The 22192-nt window shown below is 35.9% G+C and overlaps 1 protein-coding gene and 1 long non-coding RNA gene across 5 annotated transcripts; one reads left to right on the top strand and one right to left on the bottom strand.

The window, feature by feature from the left end:
* Positions 231 to 13098, bottom strand: LOC109726521 (26S proteasome non-ATPase regulatory subunit 6). Of its 4 annotated transcripts, none has more exons than XM_020256136.1 (9): positions 12827 to 13098; positions 11515 to 11714; positions 11245 to 11359; positions 5485 to 5575; positions 5239 to 5384; positions 4919 to 5138; positions 4741 to 4849; positions 1041 to 1209; positions 231 to 557 (listed from the first exon to the last, which is right to left on the bottom strand). In XM_020256136.1, exons 2-9 carry the CDS (start codon positions 11648 to 11650, stop codon positions 383 to 385), a joined length of 1161 nt encoding a protein of 386 aa, XP_020111725.1. In that variant the 5' UTR covers positions 11651 to 11714; positions 12827 to 13098; the 3' UTR covers positions 231 to 382. The 4 variants fall into 4 exon arrangements, with proteins under 4 accessions (XP_020111725.1, XP_020111727.1, XP_020111728.1 ...); XM_020256138.1 differs by having other exon boundaries at positions 11515 to 11705; XM_020256139.1 differs by having other exon boundaries at positions 11515 to 11690.
* LOC109726789 lies at positions 15408 to 17711 on the top strand. Its single transcript, XR_002220605.1, has 4 exons — positions 15408 to 15672; positions 16364 to 16443; positions 17131 to 17236; positions 17406 to 17711. It is a non-coding gene; the product is annotated as an uncharacterized LOC109726789 (long non-coding RNA).

Below are 22192 nucleotides of genomic sequence, written 5' to 3'. Positions count from 1 at the left end.
AGGGAAAGGCAACTAAATTTCAAGAAATATAAAACATATTTTGCAAATAAGTGCTCAGCTTCCCTTAGATTATTAGGTAAGTGTAGAAAATTCAGTTATTTTTATCGAGCCAGCACTAAACATCTACCAATAAATTCAATTTGAAGTAAACAGTACTGCCGAATTAACTGCACTACCAACACGAAAAAACTATTTGTGCGCTAATTTTAGTTAAAATGACAAACAGGAAATATAAGAATTCAAAACGACACGCATTGACTCAGAAATTTCTGTCCAAACAAATGTCAACTGAATTTAGGGATAAGGAGCTTCATAGAGTTGATGTATGAAAAGATGAAAGGAAATTTCAGCACCATATTAAGTATAAAGGACAAAAGATTGTTTATAAATCGATCACTCGTGATAGCTTCTGGATGCGGTTGAGCAAGAAATCGCCTTGCTTGATAGTTGCCTGGTAGAAAGCATTTCTGGCATCAGGTCGGTTAGTTTCTAGAATGCCGGCGACTTTGTCGATCTTGCAGTGAAGTTTTCCAGCTGCTATGAAGCGAGAAAGTTCCCTGGCAGAAAAGAAAGTTTAGATGCAGATCTTGACCCGTATAGTTTATCCCACCTAACAACGAAGTCCCCCCATTAATCTACCATCTTAGAAATAAGCATCATGTCATTTCTGTCAGTAGAGTTCGCTGACAGGTTCCCCAACCTAAAAAGATTTATTTAATCAGCAAACCCTAAACACGATAATGGTGATGTGACATTCTTCTTTAAGACTATAGACTAACACAAGTAGCAGATATGTTGGACAAAAGTTAGGGACTAAAATAATAAACTGGAATACTCTGACGGTGTGAAAGTCAAGATTAAATCTTCAAATCCTAAATTCATCATTATGCCAAAAAAGAAAAAAAAAAAGATAGAGAGAAAAAAGTGAAACAATGATATCAGGGTTTGACCATCCAGTGAAAAAAGTATACATATCAAACAAGGTCTAACGGACAGAAATTGACGGTGCATAGAATACAAATCAAAGCAAAAATACTTACTGATCAATGAAATCCACGGTCACACCAAATGCATTAGCCATTGCTTCCATCGTAACGCTCTTGTAGGATTCAAGGAATTGAGAATAAACTACAGTGCGGACTTCCCTCATGTAATAACGGAAATGAGGCTGTAGATAACGATCTAACTTGATCTGCTCTGTCAATCCAGCTGAAAAGCATTTCACAAAATTATAAATTCAAAAAAAAAAAATCGTTCACAGTTCTTCATGAATAGATTGACAAAAAATACTGAAACTAAAAGCTTCACAGAGTTTAAGCACATTATGCATCAGCATTCAACTACAACAATAAGAATTGAGTGACTTAAGTTGCTTATCATTCAAAAGAACAGAGAAAAATGTAGGAGCAATTTGACGGTGCAGACAAAGTGAAGAAAGGAGTTTATACATTCCAGGTTCAAAAACAGTAAATAAGATAATGCTTCAAGCCTAAAAGGAAATAGCAGTGGCTTTCAGGTTTGAGTTCTCAGATAGAAAACATTCATGATGTCATTAAAGTAATTGAGATAGAAGTGTAACAAATGTGCGAAGAAGATAGAGCTCCATAAGAGGGAGTACAAGTTTCAATATATATATATATATATATAGAGAGAGAGAGAGAGAGAGAGAGAGAGAGAGAGAGAGAATTGAGTGGAGCTAATGTACTATTCATAGTATATGAATGGTATTTACTATCAATATTTCCACCCTTGAATTATTACTATTCCACGAACCCCCACTAAACCCAAAGGCATCCAATGGTCAAAAGTTGCTAGTAAATACTATTCTCATACTATCAATAGTATTCTAACTCTACTTTATATATATTGACAGAATCCAGATACTATCTTTTTAGGAGAATGGAGGTCTTCGCGCTATCAAGTTATTGAAGGTAGGGATTCCGAATCAATGATCAGAACCGTTAAAATTAATATACAGTATTTGAAGTATCTAGAAACCAAATTTCATAATTTCTGAAAATTATTAACGTAGTGACCAAAGGATCGCAAAATCAACTCTTTTTTACGGCCTATGTAAGTCGTCTGCTTGTTTAACAGTGTATAGCAATCCAAACCGCTTGAATTTTTAATAAAAAATTCTTTTTACTATTTAGATAACATTTGATAACTCCGATCATGAATTCAGAAAGTCTAACCTCTATTTTCACAAGGTTATTCATTTTTAACCATTCATTTTTCGACTCTTTCGATGGACTTCATAATGATTTTTAAAATTACAAAATTCAGTTTCTAAATATTTCTAATAGTGTAGATCAATTTTAACAATACCGATTATCAACTCGGAGTCCTAATAGTCCAAAATGACTTGACAGGACAAAAGCCTCTACCTTCTTAAGAGGATAGTAGCCGATTATCAATTCGGAGTCCCAATAATCCAAAATGACTTGACAGAACAAAAGCCTCTACCTTCTTAAGAGGATAGTAGCTGGACTGAAGCCTCTCTCCCTCTCTCCCTCTCTCCCTCTCTCTATGTATATACATATAAGGCTACTATGCTTTCGAAAGCACGGAACCTCCGTGCTTTTAAGTTGTTTTCGATGATGTGATATCCAATGTGGCGATCGGCTCCATTAGAAATGATTTATTATATTGAAACTATCTAGAAACGAAATTTCATAATTTTTCAGCTTCATTTGCCTAGTGAACGAATAGTCTAAATTGAACGTCTAAAAATAAAAAATCTCATAAAAAATAGTAATAAAAGACAAATTTTAGGTTAGACAAAATGATCTTGCTCTTGATGATAAATAGAATTTTTTTATTAAAATTTCACCTAATTTTGATTGTTCTACACCATTTAACTTACAAACATGCCACATCGGCCATTAAAATAGTCATTTCTGAGACCCTTCGATCACTTAGCATGTCAAAAAATTATGAAATTTGGTTTCTAGATACTTCCAGCATCGTAAATTATATCTAACAAAACCGATCGTCAAATCGGATGTCCCATGATCGAATTGTTGATTTTGGGCCCCTTCAATCACTAGATAAATAATATTAAAAAATTGCAAAATTTATTTTCTAGGTACTTCAAATACTTTAGATCAAGTCTAACAGAGCTGATCATCGATTCGGAAGTCCCAACATCATAAACGACTTGATAACACGAAGGTCGCCGTGCTTTTATACGCACACAAACCTAGTTCAATATATATATATATGGAACTAGGCTAGAATATTATCAATAGCACCAAGTCATTGGTGCTATTAGGTTTTCGGCCCTTGGATGAAGAGATATATTATTAGAATGATAGTGGTCCTCTAGGATTTAGTGGGCGGTTGGTGGAATTGTATGATCTAAGAGATGGAAATGGTCAAAGGGATAGATCTAACGGTGAAAAACTCAGTAGTACCAAGTGCTTGGTGCTATTGATAGCATTCTAGTCAAACTGTATTTGTTATGTGTGTGTATATATATAGAACTAGGCTATAATACTATTAATAGCAGCAAGTCATTGATACTATTAAGTTTTCGGCCCTTGGATGAAGCGATGTGCGGTTAGAATAATAGTGGTCCCCTAGGATTGAATGTGTAGTCGGTTGAATAGTATGATCTAACAGGTAGAAATGTCCAAGGGGTAGATCTAATGGTGAGAAACTTACAAGCACTAAATGCTTGGTGTTGTTGCCAATATTGCAACCGGGTTCTATATATATATATATATAGAACTAGGCTGGAATACTATCAATAGCACCAAACTATTGGTACTATTAGTTTTTTAGCCCTTGGATTAAGAAATGTACAGTTAGGATGATGTGGGCCCCCTAGGGTTGAATGGGTGGTTGGTTGAATAGTATAATCTAACGGGTAAAGATAATCAAAGGGTTAAATCTAACGGTGGAAAACTCAATAGCACCAAGCCCGTGGTGCTATCGATAGTATACCAGCCTAACTCTCTCTCTCTCTCTCTCTCTCTCTCTCTCTATATATATATATAGGGTCCGGCTACTATACTATTATGAGTACGATCGCCCTCGTACTCATAAGTTGTTTTCGATGATAGAGCTTCCGAATCGACGATCCACACCGTTAAATGTTATTTGCACCATTTAAAACTTCTAGAAATCAAATTTTATAAATTTTCGACATCATTTACCTTACGATCAAGAGGTCACAAATTTGACAATTTTTAACGGCCGGTATGGGATACTTGCTAGTTTAACGGTGTAAAAGAATCGGAATTTGTTGAATTTTTGATAGAAAATTCTATTCACTACATAGATAAAGATCAATAACTCTGATCTTGAATTGAAGGATCCGATCATCCTTTTTTAGGACGTCGTTCGATTTTGACCGTTCATTTTATGCCCACTTGATGGACTTTATTATGATTTCAAAAATTTACGAAATTTATTTTATAAAAGTTTCAAATACTCTAGATCATATTTAACGGAGTGGATCGTCGATTCTGAAGCTCCATCATTGAAAACAACTTATGACTACAAGGGCTCCAATACTCATAATAGTATAGTAGCCACGGCCATATATATATTCGTAAGACAAGATTCAGAAATAATGTATAGCTACTGATGGGAACTATCAGATATTTATGATAAAGCCCACCAAAATTCTGGTTAAGATAAAAATGTCCAAAAGATTAGGAAATAAATAGGTTGACTTTTTTTTCTCATAATCACAAAACTCCGATCATCAATGCAGCTATACAGTATACTTACAGAATGCAGCGAAGAATGATTTGTACTGGCAACTATATAGGGAGTTGAGGAACTCAGAGAGATGAGGTATCTTGCCAATCACAGCAAGGATTTCTGGTGCATCCACTACCTGTCACATGTTCCACTAGAAGTATGAGCGAAACACTTAAAACAAAACCATATTGATGATAGAAATTACCTTCTGCTTAAGAGAAACTCTATCCAAGGAGATAACACTTGTGAGGACAGTGTAAAAGACAAAAGTATCATAAGAGAATAGCTCATAAGTCGTGAAGGTCGAAATAGAATCCAAAAATAAGTTGGCCGCCTTCTTGAAGTTCCTTGTAGACATACAATATAAGCCTTCATAAACTTTTAGTCGGTTCTTCCTCTCCCAATCACCTCCCTCCTCAAATAAGCTTCATGATCACATACACAAAAAGATTCCAGAATCAGACCACACATTCCTAATATACTGCAGATGAATTTTTACAACCTATTAACAAACAGTAAACATACTTCTTAGCCTTTTCAATAGACTTGGCAATGAGATCGAAATCCATGTAGAAAAAGCCAAGCTGCAATGTGTAGAAAACTAGGTCCATCTTTTGACCTACAGCGACTGTTTTCCCTTCAGTAACCTTGAGCTGTTCTAAAGCTTTTTCCTGGATTTGGAGGCAATAAAACATACCAGTTATGTTCACATAAGCAATTTGGTCATCAGAAAACATTAATCGGCAGATAGAAAGTGAAAAACATTTGTACCTTATCTTCAATCCTAATGAAGAACAAGGCCTTAGCCAGATGAGCTTCGCGTACTTCACTTTCGCCAAGGTTCTCCTCAGCATCAGCAATCCTAGGTAGAGTATAAATATATTTAGTGTTTAAGAGGCTGCAGCATGCTAGGTAATCTGTTTATACTACAGAGGATGTGAAAACATTATCCAACTAACAAGGTGTGTAGGAATGGATTGTAAAAGACACCACCCGGATTATAAATTAAAAAAAATAGCATATAGAGCCAAAACAAGGACCACAATTTAAGGAAAAACTACTGTAGTTGACTCATACTTATATTAGCCATCATGTACTACAAAAGTCGAACTAAATGACCGATAATATCAGATGGGGATGGTAAGATGCAACATGGGCTCATAAAAGCATCCTTTATGTGGATGGGTTGTTTGGCGCCCTGGTGTTGAGAAATAAACTTCAATATTATCCATGATCAACCCCAATTCTTCAATTTTAAGCTAGCTTCTTACAATAAACAGATGGAGAAATAAAGTTTTCAAATACAGCATGCTTCAAAGCATTTAGAAGAGAACCATTCGTAAACCATTTGTGTTTCAAACCAGGCCAACGGAGTTTCCATTAGCATATTGAATCTTCCACAATCATCAGATGGAAGTTTCACATATCCTATCTCCAATAGCACTTTACTAAATTAAGCTCAACAGCAAAATTTCTTTTAGACTCTTAATATGACAAATTTGGTCATAAACTTCGTAAGTACTTGTCCTGATAAAAATCAAGAAAAACTAAATGCATTCGTAAATAGCATTCTTAGTGCCACTGAAAATCGACATAAAGTACAAATCGTGTGAACAACTTAGGAGATCAAACAGTGGAGCTGTCTCCCAAAAGGTAAAAGTAATATACATCTATCTTAGTAGGCTATATTGAAGTTTTTCGCAAGAAATTACTATGAGCAACTTGAGGTCAAAAGTGAAGTAACAAATAGTGAAGCGTGAAAAAGAAAGACAATAGAATAAACCAGTTAAAATAGTATAAAAGGTCCACAAATAGATATGTTGAGGACTGATGGCCAGCACAGTAGCACAGTTTAATTGAGAAAAATAGTACAAGGCTCTACTTCTATACAACCAAAACGGACTAAACATGCAAAAGGACGCGATATAACTATCAAAAGATATCAGAAATAGTATTATAATAAAGGACATTATAACTGATGACATCTATATAAGATGCAATTGTAGATAATAGCTCCACACAGATCAAAATAAAAAAAGCATGAAAAACTATGTTGATGTACTGTTTTCTATATTATGAAAAAGGATGGAAAGAAAGAGCACAAAAAATCTCCACTATGTATGAAAGTCAGATTTCTCTATCTAAAGCTCAGAGTAACAAGAACGGCTTCTTTACAACACACATAAGAAAGGATGTCCTATACGAGGCCAAAACACTAATTCCTACTTGAAATTTCTTATGGAATAAGGATTACTTGTTCTTTGTAACAATGGCTGATAACCATAACAAAGGGTTAGTTGCCATGTCCGATAAAAGGAAAATCAAGAGAGAGGCCAATATGCAAAAAAAAGTAGATGTTTAGAAGGACTATAAATCCTAAAGAACAAAATATCCTAAAATGAAATATCATATACTCCAACCATTAGAAAAATTAGTCTCCATCAGCTTATTTCCAGACCACATTCTATGATCATTTATTTGGTGAATTTTTTTATCATATTCGTAAAATCTTACAGCCGCCCATAAAGCAGTTTATATCCTCTGTATTGGACACTGCAGCAAAAATTTGTGCACTCCTCCATCTAACTGCACAGCATTACTAAGTTTAATAAACTCCGCATGAAAACTGCAAGTTAACAAGTATTCTAATGCAATAAATCCAAATTTCAAAAGTAAAATAGGTTATTTCTACTTCTTTCTACTTCCCTTTCAATCACTTATTAAAAAATTAGCTATTCTATAATTAACAATGTTTCTGCACGCAAAATAATTCGATAGTTGTATATCAAAAAGAAAAAGACTAGATAGTAAATTGTGCATAGGTACTAGATAAGTGCATATCAAGGTAGATCCATGTTAAAAATGGCTCAAAAAAATAAAAATTTCTAGATTCAAATATATACATTTATGTAAATTATATGTATATAGTAAGAGGAGACAAGCGTGGAGAATAACCAAGAAGCATAAAAGTGAGTAAAACTTATTAAGAACCTTTTTAGATTATAAATATCCTACTGAATCCAATGGCAATAGGTAAACTTCAAATACTTCCCTTAGACCCCGTTTAGTTCAGGGATGAAGTGGGGATAACGGAAGTTATCCCTGCTATTTCGCCAAACATGGTATTTTTTTGGCCAAGATACCGAGATAAAATATTCCACTCAAACCTTGCTATTCCCAGTTATCCCAGGATAGCTTCAGTTACCCGTTTGGAGAAACAGTGCTATTCCAAGGTTTAACTTCAAACTTCATTAATAAATTGAATTAAAGTAAATTATATAGACATGATATATTACATATTATAATATAATATATTTATTATAAAAATTATTAATTGTACTATATAATACATAGAGTCCGGCTACTATGCTATTAATAGCACGAAACACTTGGTGCTACCAAGTTTTCTGCCGTTAGATTTACCCTTTTGATCATTTTCATCCGTTAGATCATACTATTCAACCAACCACCCACTCAACCCTAAGGGGCCCACATCATCCTAACCGCACATCTCTTAATCCAATGGCCAAAAACTTGGTAGCACCAATGACTTGGTGCTATTAATAGTATATTAGCCTAGTTCATAATACATATTATTTGTACTTAAATATTATAATAAATTATACTTAAATATTGTAATAAATTATTTTTATTAAATTTAAGTTTAAGTAGAATTTAAGAAAACAATAGTATTATATGTCAAATGTTCTTTTACATAGTATATTTTATATCTAATCTATTGTGAAATATGTGAAATATTAATCATATTTTATATCAAATTCAACCATCATTTTTTTCCACTATCCTCTACTATTCTATAAAATTAATCAAATGCAATTTCAATTATTCCTGGAAATAGTAGTATTAAAAACCAAACACAATTTTACTTTTATTCCTGACTACCCCAGAATAGTAAGTTATCCTCGGGACAAAAAAAAATTATCCAATGTTTGCTATTCCCAAACCAAACAGGGCCTTAAGGTATTGCCCAATCCATCCCGTTGTGTTCAGAGTGCAATGCTTTACAGCCCTATGGTCGCTGTTCTAGCAACCCACTAGGACTTGGTTACTTGCTATCAAATGTCATTAACATCTGGTTCTGGTCAATCACAGCTGGCTCACACAGCTTTCTTTTTTCTTCCTTTTTGGTATTTGGACAACAAGAATGGTTGAGAGAAGAGAAAGAAAAAATGGAGAGAAAAAGAAAGGAAGGAAAAAAAAAGAGAGAAACATTAGGTTTCAGCTTCATGCATACGTGAAGTAAACTTACAAACTCCTAATTTTCCTCAACAAAATTCTAAATACTAAATCAGCCCTAGGACTTTATTTATGTGAAAAAGACCCAAAAATCCTACTAGCATTAAGTCCAAATATACCCAAGCCAAACTGATGCATCCCAGTTGACTAATATAAGACATTAATTGACCCCAAAATATTCAAGACCAAAATAAGGTCCCAATCCAAATGAACTCTGTACCAGATTAAACTGAACCCTTTCTAATGTGTAAGTTTAGATCCTAGTAGCATAATAGTTTAAAATGTCCTGACTGAACCAATATACATATGGACTTCAAAATAAAATTGCCTCCACCTAACTTTAAAAGAAATGCCGTGCATCAACCTAGACCAATGTACTAGAAGGCAAATATGATTTGCAATAGTCAGCCAACAACATAGAACATATGCAATATGCAGGAGCATATGCAGACTCATGTGGTTTAACAATTAAAGGCTTACCAGGGATTTAGAGAAAATGTTTATCACTATTCAAATTAGAAAAATATATAATACAAGTAATAACTATAAAGAACTATAGATAAAAAATCAGGGTTCAAGTTTATAATCTACATACAACTTTTGTAATCCACATAACTATATAGAACCGTAGATAAAAATTAGGGTTCAAGTTTATAATCTACATTGAATGTTTGTAATCCACATAACTATAGAGAACAGTAGATAAAAAATAGAGTTCAAGTTTTTAATCGACATGCAATGTTTGACCCACTTATATCTACCTAAAATGAATGGCATTAGCAGTACCGTATCCATTGTGTGACGGAGGCCCTTGGCTAATAGATTCAAAACAAGAGAATCAAGCGAAGACAACAGCATATGCAGGTTCACGCAGCCACACATAACCATATAGTTTTCAACTCTAAAATGAACCTGAATTCAACCAAGAGGAAAGAAATTTGAAATCATAAAGCCTCTCATGGGTAATCTATAGCTAAAAGGTTTTGTTTATAATGTGACAGGTTTATAATATCTCATATCTCATACAATCCAATCGTAAGTTTATCCACTAGATACTTCTCTTCAAAGAAAGCAACCAAGATATCCTCGAGCAATGTTCGTAGGAGAGTTAAAGGATCAAAGTCCATAATTGATTTCAAACTGTTAAGCTATACGTTCCTGTAAAATAAACCTAAATCCTACGAAAACCAAAGACATCAAATCAGCTTTCAAGTATATAAACTATACCAAGGGTCAGTTTACACCCGTAAATGTTGTTACTATTCTAATTTAGAACATCATATTTTACAAGTAATTTCAAGTTTCAACTTTCAATAGTTATCTCCAAAATAAGCATGAGAGAAAATGTTTAAAGGTTATTTTGTCCCCGAATCGTTTTGTTACACCATCTCTTCCAAGATCAAATATTTAATGAACTTGGGTTTCTCATCCTAAGCTTCATATACAAGTAGCAAATATCCCAAAACGTATCTATAAGCATCCAACATCTGCTGGCTAAAGTAACAAGAGCGTTCGGAAACACCATGAAGGATTTAAATTCCTCTCCAATTATCTAGACAGACGTGACTTCAATCAACTGTGCCAAGTTTCTAAAAAAGTCGGTATAGAATGTAAATTATAAGAAGAAAAAAAAATGAAAAAGACATTTATATTTCATGATAATATATTTGTTCTACAGACACGAAATGTAGAAACCTTCCAAAGAAAAAGAAATATAAGGTATGCAAAACAGACTATTGGAATATAGACATTCATAATTTGTACCCAGATCTAACTCAGAGGCTTCAGGAGGGACGAAAAGAGTAATACTTAAATCTTATACAGTCTTGGTCGAGTTGATCCAATGCAGTGCAGTCAGGCAACCGCACACACATATTTTGGCTACTTACACGGATGCATACTGCATTTCAAACCAAAGACCGGACCAAGTTCGATCTCAGCACCACCATATGAATCAGTGACAGGATTTCTCACCACAGAGCACTAAATGGATAGTATCCTATTACAAATACAAAGCACTAAATGGATAGTATCCTATTACAAATACAGTGCAGCTAACACATTACAAATTACTATTTTTTATTTTTTTTATTTTTTTTACCGTTTTAATGCTTGGAATCCAAAAACAAATAGAGTTTCTTCCGAAAAGTTGAGAGGTCTCAACCCAAAGGAGAATAATCACACATTCTGCTTCCTGTTCCTTGTCCAAATTAAACAGGATCCGTAATCAACGCCTTTTCGTTACCATTCAATGAGGAGAAACGAAGATCTCACCTGTCGTCGAGCTTCTTGACCTCCTCGTCGATCCTCTGCCGCATAGATTCGAGAAGCCCGGCGTCCATCTCCAGCACGGATTTGGCCGCCAGGGATTCGTACAGCGAGGCCATATCTAGGGCACACCAATAAAAAAAATAAATAAAATAAAATAAAAAAACCAAGGGGGTGCACAATCATAAGTAAAGTAACGAGACGAGAAATTGAAAAGATGGTGGTGTGCCGGGCAAGAAAGGGGAAGACGGGAGTGGCGGCGGTGATGATGATTACCGTCGGCCTTGACGGCGTCGAGGACCTCGTCGCGCAGTCTGACCTTGTCGATGTCGTCTACGTCGGGGTGGGCGAGCAGAAAGAGCTTGTGGGCGAGGGCCAGGTGCGGCTGCTGCTTGCCTTCTTGACCCTCCATCTCCGCTTTTTTCCAAGCTGGTGTTACGCCCGGGACAGACCTGAGACCTCCTCCCCTTCCGGATCTTAGAACCATAGTTAGTTAATTCGGATTCGGCAAAAATTCAGTACGGGTATAATTCGGATAAAATTCGTCTTCTAATTTTTAAATTCGTTGAAAAAAAGGGCTAAAAAACGGATTCGCCAATTATTCGGATACGTGATATATACGGATATTATACGTTCACCGATTAAAAATTCGGGATCAAAAATTCGGCTACTAAATTAAGTTTTTTTTTTCTCTCAAGATTTATGCTATTAGCATAAATATTCATATTTTTTAAGAATATAAGAATAAAGAGCTACAAAATTAAACTAAGTAAGTAAAAAAAATAGTAAACTATATTATGCCTCAAAAGAAAGAAATAATTAAGCAAATAGAGATCAAGATAGTCCATATTTAAATGTAAAATATAAACGGTTCACATACAAGCATAGTTCGAAACTAAATACAAGATGAAATTGGCACTTTGCATAGTCCATAACTGCATGCTAGCATATCTAAATTCTAAAGTATAAACAGTAAATAAATAAAAGATACATAAAGTTCACTATTAATTATATAAGCATACATAAAAGCTTGAATAAACATAAAGCATACAAGCACACAATTCCACATATAAACATACATAAAAGCTAGACATCTTCACTCTTCATACAACAATAAGCAAATTAATGAATGTAACAACAATTAACAACAACTTAACTAGGACTAATATAGAAACCCGGAGTTTAGAGAAAGAGAAGGATTCTACAGTTAAACATTTTCAAACTCTTATTCTCCAGATCTTCTCATTGTATAGTGAAAAATTGCTGCATTTCTAATACTAAAAAGTTATGTTTCAAAAATTAAGTAGAAACCCCACTGAGTCAATTGTCCATGAAAGACCACAACAAAATTTTCCTTTTGCAAGTGACGACAAGATCATGAAATTGACTAGGTATAATACAAGAGTTCCTGGTCCCTAAGTTAATTAAGATTATTATTTAGCACTATGTTTGGGTCTTCTTTGTGCATAACAGAGAATGGACACATTCAATTAAGCACTCAGCCATTTGTGTATAAAAAAGTATCCATCAGATGGACTAAAAGCTTGCAACTTTTGCTTTGAAGAACCACCGAAATCTCAAATCGTACCTGGTTTGTAAAGAACCACCCGATTACTGATCTACCGTTGGATAGCGGAAGCGGAAGCGGAAGAGGAAGAGGCGACGAGGAGGGTTTCGATTTCTGAAGAGTGAAGGACCCGATCTTCGGTCTTCGATTTCTGAAGAGGAGGGCTTCCGCGATGGCGTTCGACGACCGGCCGGAAGGGAAGAGGGCGACCGCCGCAGGGGTCAGGTGTGAGAAGTTAGGGCAAACCCGTTTTTGGGGACTCGTGGGAGGGGAGCGATTCTTTTCACAAGGTTTTTGTTTTTGTTTTTGTTTTTTTTTTTTTTTTTGGCCTTTTGGGCGACAGGGTGAGGCCGTGAGGGCCGTGAGGCAGAGTGGGTTTTGGGCGAGGCAAACCTGATTCTGGGCCAATTTTTTGGGCCAAATTATTCGCGAATCCCGTTTAATTCGCGAATAATTCCTTTTACCCAAAAAAAACGCGAATTATTCCGAATTTTTGGGAAAAATACGAAAACGGGAGTTTTATTCGGTATTTCAAAAATTCGCGAATAATTCGCGAATTAACTAACTATGCTCCGAACCCTTGCTGTCTGGCGTCTGCTTGCTTTTGCTTCCCTACTGCCCTCTTTCTTTTTTTCCTCTCTCGCCCCCTCCTCTCGCCCTTTTCGTTTCCCATTTCCTTCGATGTTTTAATTTTGTGTTGATAATTACATATATGCCCCTGTAAAACAATAAAATTGCATTTTTAGGACTGTTTTTCATAATAATTTTTAATTTTTTTATATTTGGTGATATAAATTCTCACAAAATTGATTTAATCTTATTTTTTGCCACATTACCGTCACATCTATAATTCTTTCTGAATCTGTAATAAGATATCAACGTGATGGCAACAACTTCCGTTGAGCGGGGGATCTATCCACTAGTGTTAATCCCCCCTCTTTCTCCACCCTCCCTGCTGACCGGTAAGGGCGCCTGCTAGGGTCTACCTGTTAGGGTTTACATGCTAGCGCTGGTCTCTCCTCCTTCCAATTCCTTCTTGTTGGCTGCGATGGTGGGCCCGTTTAGCAACAAATGTTGCGCCATGCACTGTCGCCCTAACTGCTTCATGTGCTTTCTCCACACTTTCTCCCAATCTCTATTTTCCAAGCCGCCTTTGTCACATCGCCGGCTATATCACTCCACTTCTTCATTGATGAGACCGTCATAGCGACCCTAGAGAAGGCTCAGTGACATCATATCGAGATAAAAGAAGGAAGACAGGAGCAAAGCTATTAAGAGATCGAGAAAGACCATGAGTCCTCCTTGGAGTTTGGAAAATTATATGAAAGTATTTTAAGATTTTTTTAAAAAATTCAATCATATAGAGTTTTTTGAGGAAAAATATAATCTTATCCTTATCCTCTTTATAATCATTCTTTACATATGCCCAATCAACTACAGGCCACTTCAAAAAACACTTAATTTTTATATCTCTTTAACTTTTATTATTTAATTTGATTATTTTATAAGTTAATTCAGTTATTGATGACTTTTATACTCAATTAGTTATTGACAGTTAACTAATTTAGTTTTATTTGCTATAAAGTATTTAAATTATAAATTTGATTAAATTATTAATCAATTAGATAAGATATAAAATTTATTTAGCTAAAATAGCTCAATTCAACAAAAAAAAAAAAATTAAGAGATCACAATAAAAATTATAAATCAGGAGGGTATTTAGAATGACTATAGTTAGAAAATCTTCACATATTTTTGCTCTTTTACTTTTTGGCTAGATTATAGAAAATACCTCTATCAAAATCTGCTTTTTCACACACACACACGCCCCTTCAAAAAAAAACCTACACTTTGCCCCCTCCGAATTATAGAATTATGCACAGGGAGCTATGCCGTTAATGAAAAGCACAAAATAACAATAATGTCCTTACCTTTTACTTGACGGAGAGAAAGAGAGAGAAAGTGTTATACCATTTGTTTCTTTGTTGAAGAGAAGATCTAGGATTCAATCTCACGAGAAGGACGAGCCGATTCGAACCCTAGGCAAAGGCGAGCGCTTTCGAACGAAGGAGAAATGCGAGCGAATTGATCTAAGGAGGAAGGTGATCACACTTGAATGAGAAACCCTCTTACTCTTCTGAGATATAATTAAGCTTTAGAGTTGAAATGTTAATTTAATCTATGTGATCCCTGATGTTCCCGTAGTTCAAGCAATTCCTTTGGGATTTGTGGTTTTGCATTTTCGTGTTCCTTTTTTAATTGTTTTGAAACTTGGTTTGATATTTTCTAATATAAAATGCTTGTAGTCCCCAAATATTTTACACTACAGCAATTTGAGTTTTCAATGACCAATTTTTAACAACGGGTGCTACAAGTGATTGGTTGCTAAAAAGAGAAAATTTAATATATCTCTATAGAATATTATTTGGTAACGAATATTTAGCGACGAAATTTTTGTTTCACCGTTATTAGTCATCTGCCCAGTCATTATACTCAACAAAAAATTTGACGGGCCTAAAAATAGTTTGACGGGCCCAAAATGAATCCTAATTATTAAAAAAAAAAAAAAATTTAAAATCTCACGCCTTGCCACACGCTCCCGCATCCTTTTTGGGGCAAAGATTAACCTAGCTCCCAAATTAAGCCCCTGAGCTCCTCTAATGTCTCCTGAGTTGCCGCCCTATTCACCATAGGGATTCCTCTCCCAACACCTCACGCACTCGCACACCGGCGGCTACTCACGCACTCGCTTGCTGGCAACTACGCACGAGCTTACGAGGCGGCAAACGTTCACGCGCTCTCCCGCGCTATAGAAGGGCGAACTACTCCTAAGCCTCACGACTCGCTATCATATACATTTTACTGTGGTCCTCTATCTCTTTCTCACTATGTTTTTCTTATTAATTTATTTATATAGTTTTTCACCATTATAAGATGGAATTTATGTAATGGGTCCCCTTTGTAAGCTCTCTCTCTCTATTTTTTATCTTCATCCGCAAAATACTTCTATTTTATTAACATGATATTTGTAATGAGTCTCATTTGTAAACCTTTTCTTCCACTAATTATTAAGGCGAAAGTTGTGATGGGGTTACTATTTGTAAGCTTTATTTATTAATTTTCGTGAATTGAATAGCATGAGTTATATGCTTTAGTATTAATTAAAACTGAGAGGGAACTATTGTGTTATAAAAAATGAAAATTGATGAAAATTTGAAGCCCCCAAATTTAGTTAATATTTCTCAAAATGCCTATGAAAGAGACCCATTTGTGTTATAGAATATGAAAAATAATGAAAGTCTAAAATCCCCAATTTTTAATTAATGTAGTTCTCAAAATGCCAAAATTTTCTTTCAACTACCATTTTGCTTTTAAAATTTTTAAATTTAATATTTGGAATCCCGAATACTTAGAGGTGCTTTATTTTAATCTTTTTCTTTATAGAAAATGTTAATATCTACATTTATTTTATTCATATATTTTTATTTTGTCCATCTCATATTTTTCAACCTAATATTCATTTGGCGTTTTGGATACATTTGGTGTGAAATCGTGTAGTCACTCGGTTGCGTGGATCGGCGTGGATCATCATTGCCTCTGCCACTAAAAACCTTCGTGCCGCCGCCGCCAAAGCTTAGGTATTAACTTCACTCAGTTGTTTACTTAGCCAATGCGTAGTAGTTGATTTAATTTCATGTTTGTATTATTAGCTTTTGTTAATATTTTTTTTTATATTGTATTGTTGTAGTTTCTACGGTTGGAAAAAGAACACTCATATTATGCAATAATTATTACTATTGGGTGGTTGATATATTGAATGTTATATTATAAGTTTTTGCTCTTCTTTTGATAATCAAGGATGAGAAAGGTTAGATGATTTTTTTTGTGTGTCATGTGGTGTGATAGTAATATATGGGCCCAGGTGCTTGAGTGACCATATATTTATATGGCCTTCCTCTACTATATAAGAGATCAATATAAAAGTTCACTGTTAGTTAATAATTTTAATTTAATAATTTTATGCACTGATAGATATAAAAATTATCTTTATTTTTATGATTACATAATAAATAATGTCTTCATTGTGTAATAAAAAAGAAAATTTTATTCTTTGCTATGTTATCTTAAATTAGGTTTTTTTTTGTACCAATAATTAGCTAGAAGATATGTAGTAGTTTGCTCACTTCTTAATTTTAAATAAGAGTCTTTCACTCACACCCATTAATTATTGTAGTTAGGCTTATATAAGGTTATACGTAATGTTGCTTTTTTTAAAACATTATATTAATTTTATGTGAAGTTGCTTACCGGTCTATGTTGCTTAGGTAATTTTGAGCTCTAATTTTTATCAAACTTACAAGAAGAGAATGGCACCTAATAAGGTTTGGATAGATTTGGTTGATGATCGGCTTAATGAGGCATATGATAAAGGTGTTCAAAGTTTTCTCAATTATACATTTAAGAGAACTGGAGATAATAATGAAATCAGGTGTCCCTACGTTAAGTGTAGTAACACTTATTCAGGAACTCCTGAGATAGTTGAGACACATTTAAAGGTTTATGAAATTGTTCATAATTATACTTTTTGATATCATCACAGGGAAAGGTCAGGAGAGCCTCGATCTGAATCTGATGATGAAAATCCCGAGGAAATAGAAGAAGATAAAAGTGATGGCAAGATGGAGGATATTTTAAGAGATTTATATCCAGATTTTAGTGATCTCGTTATGAATCATGAAAGCGTTAATATCTCAAGTCATGAAGAACATGAAGAAGAACCCAATGATGAAGCTAGGAAATTTTATAGATTATTAAGGGAGCTTAATCAACCATTATACTCGGCGAACCTCTAAATTATCTGTATTAATAAAATTACTTCATTCAATAGTCTTGGGAAGTAGAGTAATGCATCATTTACCATGTTACTACAATTATTAAATGAAAAGTTTTTACCTGAAGGATCAACTTTGCTAGATTCATATTATGAAGCGAAAAAGATTATTCAAGATTTGGGGCTCTCCTATAAAAAAAATAGATGTAATAGGACGAGAGAGAGAGAGTGGGTGAAGATGAATTAGTTTGTAGCCTCCCTGATTATAGAGGAGGAGTTCATTTCTATATATAATATAAGATACAATCAGTTACAACTAATTGTAGATAATACAACTAATTACAGCTGGGTAGCATTTCAAATATTTAATCCTAGGTGTAATAGTTATCCTTGGTTATTACTCCCCCGCAAGCGCAACGGGAAAGAAGCAACGTTGAGCTTAACACGATTGGCGGAGAAGCGTGGAGGTGACAATCCTTTGGTGAGAACATCTGCAATTTGGTCTAAGGAGCGCAGGAAGCGAACAAGCAATTGGTTACTAAAGACTCTCTCTCGAACGAAGTGATAATCAATTTCTATGTGTTTTGTCCGAGCATGAAAGACCGGATTGGCAGTAAGGTGTATCGCCGAGATATTATCACACCATAAAATCGGAGGCTGTCGAAGTCGGAGTCCTAACTCGCCTAAAAGAGACTGGATCCAAATCAACTCGGTAGTGGTATTAGCGAAGCTCTTGTATTCAGACTCTGTGCTTGAGCGTGCCACAGTGCGTTGCTTTTTGAAACCCACGAGATTAAATTAGGACCAAGGAAGATAGCAAAACCACTAACTGAGCGTCGATCGTCAGGATTGTCGGCCCAATCGGCATCCAAGAAACCATGAAGAGTGCGAGGGGCACCTGGCCAAAGAAGAAGACCATGAGTAATAGTACCCTTCAAATATCGTAGAATCCGTTTAACTGCCATCCAGTGTATTTTGCTAGGTTGATGCATGAACTGACACACCTGATTCACAGCGTAAGCAATGTCTAGTCAAGTCAAAGTTATATACTAAAGACAACCAACCACACTACGATATAGGGAAGGATTATCATGTCGATCACCATCATTGAGAGAAAGGCGAGAGCCCGATGTTACTGGAGAAGCAATTGGTTTGCAATCTAGCATTGAGTTTCTGCTGAGAATGTCAAGAATATATTTAGACTGAGTGAGATATAGTCCGTTAGGGCTGGAGCGGGCTTCGATGCCAAGAAAGAAATGCAGTGGTCCCAAGTCCTTCATAGCAAACTCCCGATGAAGCGAGGTGAGTAAGGTGTTGAAAGGGGCATTCGGTGGTCCAGTAAGAATAATGTCATCAACATAGATCAAAAAAAATAGTGAGATGAAGAGCTGTTAAGAATGAACAACGAAGGGTCAGCATGGGATCCACGAAAACCAAGTCGTTGAAGAAATGCACTTAACCGTAGAAACCATGCCCGAGGGTCTTGTTTAAGCCCATAGAGAGAACGGCGCAGGCGGCAAACATAATGAGCTAGTGTAGGATCAACAAAACTAGGAGGTTGTTGCATGTAAACTTCCTCATCAAGATAGCCATGTAAGAAAGCATTTTTAACATCAAGTTGTCGGATAGGCCAACGAAAGGAGGTAGCAATGGCCAAGATAGTTCGAATGGTGACTGGTTTGATAACTGGACTGTACGTTTCGTCATAATCAATTCCTTCTTGCTGGTTGAATCCTTTAGCAACGAGGCGAGCTTTGTAACGATCAATAGATCCATCAGCTTTCTGTTTGATCTTGTACGCCCATTTGCACCCAATGACATGATGAGAGGAAGGAGGTAGGACAAGATCCCAAGTATGATTATTGATAAGAGCCAGATATTCACCCTGCATAGCTTTACACCATAGCGGATCCTTCTGTGCCTTAGAAAATGATGACGGCTCCTGCAAATTAGCAGAAACAACAAACGCAACCGAATACTTTTTAGCAATAGTAAACCGCGGTGGTCGAAGTGAGCCATCCTGTGATCTTGTTACCATAGGATGAGTGCGCTGTAGCCGACTATCAGTTGTAGGAGCATAGGAGATAACACTTGTTGATGTAGACAGAAAATAAGATGCTGTTGTCGAAGGGTCGATAAACTAATGTATGATGTCGGGCGCCAGCAATGGGTCACTAACAAGACCAGCCTGTGACGTCGGATCAGTGACTGAACTACGAGGCAAGGTGGGTGTTGGTTCAAGATTAGGGTTGGTAATGGGAAAGTTCGAGGCATTAGAAGAAGGAAGCGTGGGTGGGGGTGTGGCTATAATTGGGTTAAAGAGTAGAGAAAGGGAAGGCCCTACAGGGGACAGCTTATGCTCAGCCACGGTAGACGTCATAGAAGAATGAAAAGGAAATAATTGCTCATCAAACACAACTGTGCAGGAAATGAAAATGCAACCAGTACTCGAATCGTAACAACGATAGCCATGATAGTTAGACGGATAGCCAAGAAAAACACATTTTCGAGAGCGCAAATCAAGTTTATTGCGAGTGTAAGGTCGAAGGTATGGGAAACATAAGCACCCAAAATCACGCAAAATTTTGTAATTAGGGGTTTGATCATGTAAAACTTGGAAGGGAGTCTTGTAGTTTAATGACTTAGCGGGGAGATGATTAATTAAAATGATGTAGTTTCGAAGGCATAGTCCCAAAATTTTGAGAGTAAATATGAGTGAGCGAGAAGAGTAAGGCCCATATCAACAATGTGCCTATGTTTTCATTCAGCTGAACCATTCTGATGAGGTGTATATAGGCAGGATATATGATGTGAGATTCCATTTTGTTGCAGTTCATTTTGAAAGGCATTGGACATGAATTCTTTGGCACCATCAGATTGAATAGCTTTAATTTTATGTCCAAACATATTTTCTACCTGTAAGCGAAAAGCATGAAAAACACGAGGACCCCCGCTTTATAACTATGGCTTAGCCGAGATTCATCTTACATTTTCGATTAGTAATTGGCTCTGATACCAATTGTGACGCCCAACTTTGTTAAAGACTTTTAGGTTGCCGAATTTCGTGAAATTATGTGGAGTCTTGAAGGGTTGAAGAAAATGATTTTGAGATTCATGGGAAAAAGCTCATCCGTGATGCTCATCGATCTCAGTTATGTGTGTTTATAGTTAGTGGTGATGTTTGCACATATATATAAGTGTTTTGGAGACTTAGAAATGGTTTTAAAATGTTTGAAACTTAAAAACGAAGAATTTATGGGTTCAGATTCCAGACCCTAAAACCAAGGTTCGAAACCCGTGGGCCTTCCTCGCAGTTTCGCAGCGAGGGTCCGAACCCTGTCAGTAAGGTCCGGAACCCGTACACCCTTTTGCGAAATGCAGAGAGGGTCCGGACCTTGGGTCTAGAGTCTAGAACCCGTGCGCCGATTTTACTGTTATGCGAGAAGAGTCCAGACCCTGGATTGAAGATCCAGACCTTCAAGGTCCGGACCCTGATGTAAGGTCCGGACCCTGAACCCATCGTTTGTTTTCGAAAACATGTTTTCATTCCTAGTATGACTCTAATGTCTCCTAAACTTATAAATAAGATATGGGGGTCCTCCTAAAACATAAGCTTAGAAAGAAGATCAATAGGAAACCCTAGAAACTTACTTTTGGTGCTTTCGATTCACTTCTTAGAGCAAGTTTCGTTCTTTCGATCATCAACTTGGTTCTTAGGATTTCGATTCTAATGCTCCTTTGAGAATCAAGTTGATAATGGGTTAAATGGATTCTCCTCATATCTTATGTTCTTCTAAGCATTCAAATAATCACCAACTATATGTCTACGGGCTCCGAACGGAGCTATTGCGCGAGAGCTTTGCGTGAGGCCAAGGATTCGATGGACGCTCGAGGAGTCGAAGCGTTGTTGCAGCGAGGAGTCATGGCGTTATCGATTGGAGGAGTATAATCGGTCGAGGACCAATGAAGACGATCTACTGCGAGGATTCGATAAAGATTGAGTCGTGAATTTGGTAAATCACCTTGTACTCATCTTTTTATAGTGGATTGTTTCGTGTGATCAGTCCCATAGGTTTTTTTACTCCTAATTAGAGTTTTTCCACGAAAAAATCTCGGTGTGTTAGCTTTAATTTTTTCGCATTTATTTTTATTGTATCTAGTTAGTTGGTTTATCGTTTACACCTATTTACCCCCCACTAGGTGTGATTATACCTTTTAGATCTTAGGGCATCCATATCTTACACACTTCCTAGGGGATCACCCATTCTAGGACTACTCTAGTCCTAACACGCTTAAATCTCTTAACCTCTTGGGCCTAGCCATCGCCCAAAATACTATAGTGAGGTTAAAAGTTTTAGCCATATTATATCTTATATATAGGACTACTTAGGGTCACACAGGTTACAACTTTTAATATTTTGGAGGCCAGAGGAGATTTAGCAGTCTCTTTAGCTAGATGTTTTGCGGCCTGAGGCAGAGAGATTTGGACTGGTTGATTGAAGATGTGAACTGACTGATGAAAATATAATAATAAAAAGACTAAATTACAAAAAACC

Source organism: Ananas comosus, linkage group 21 (assembly GCF_001540865.1).
Source record: "Ananas comosus cultivar F153 linkage group 21, ASM154086v1, whole genome shotgun sequence".
Classification (NCBI taxonomy): Eukaryota; Viridiplantae; Streptophyta; class Magnoliopsida; order Poales; family Bromeliaceae; genus Ananas; species Ananas comosus.
This window is presented reverse-complemented; position numbering and strand designations above follow the sequence as displayed.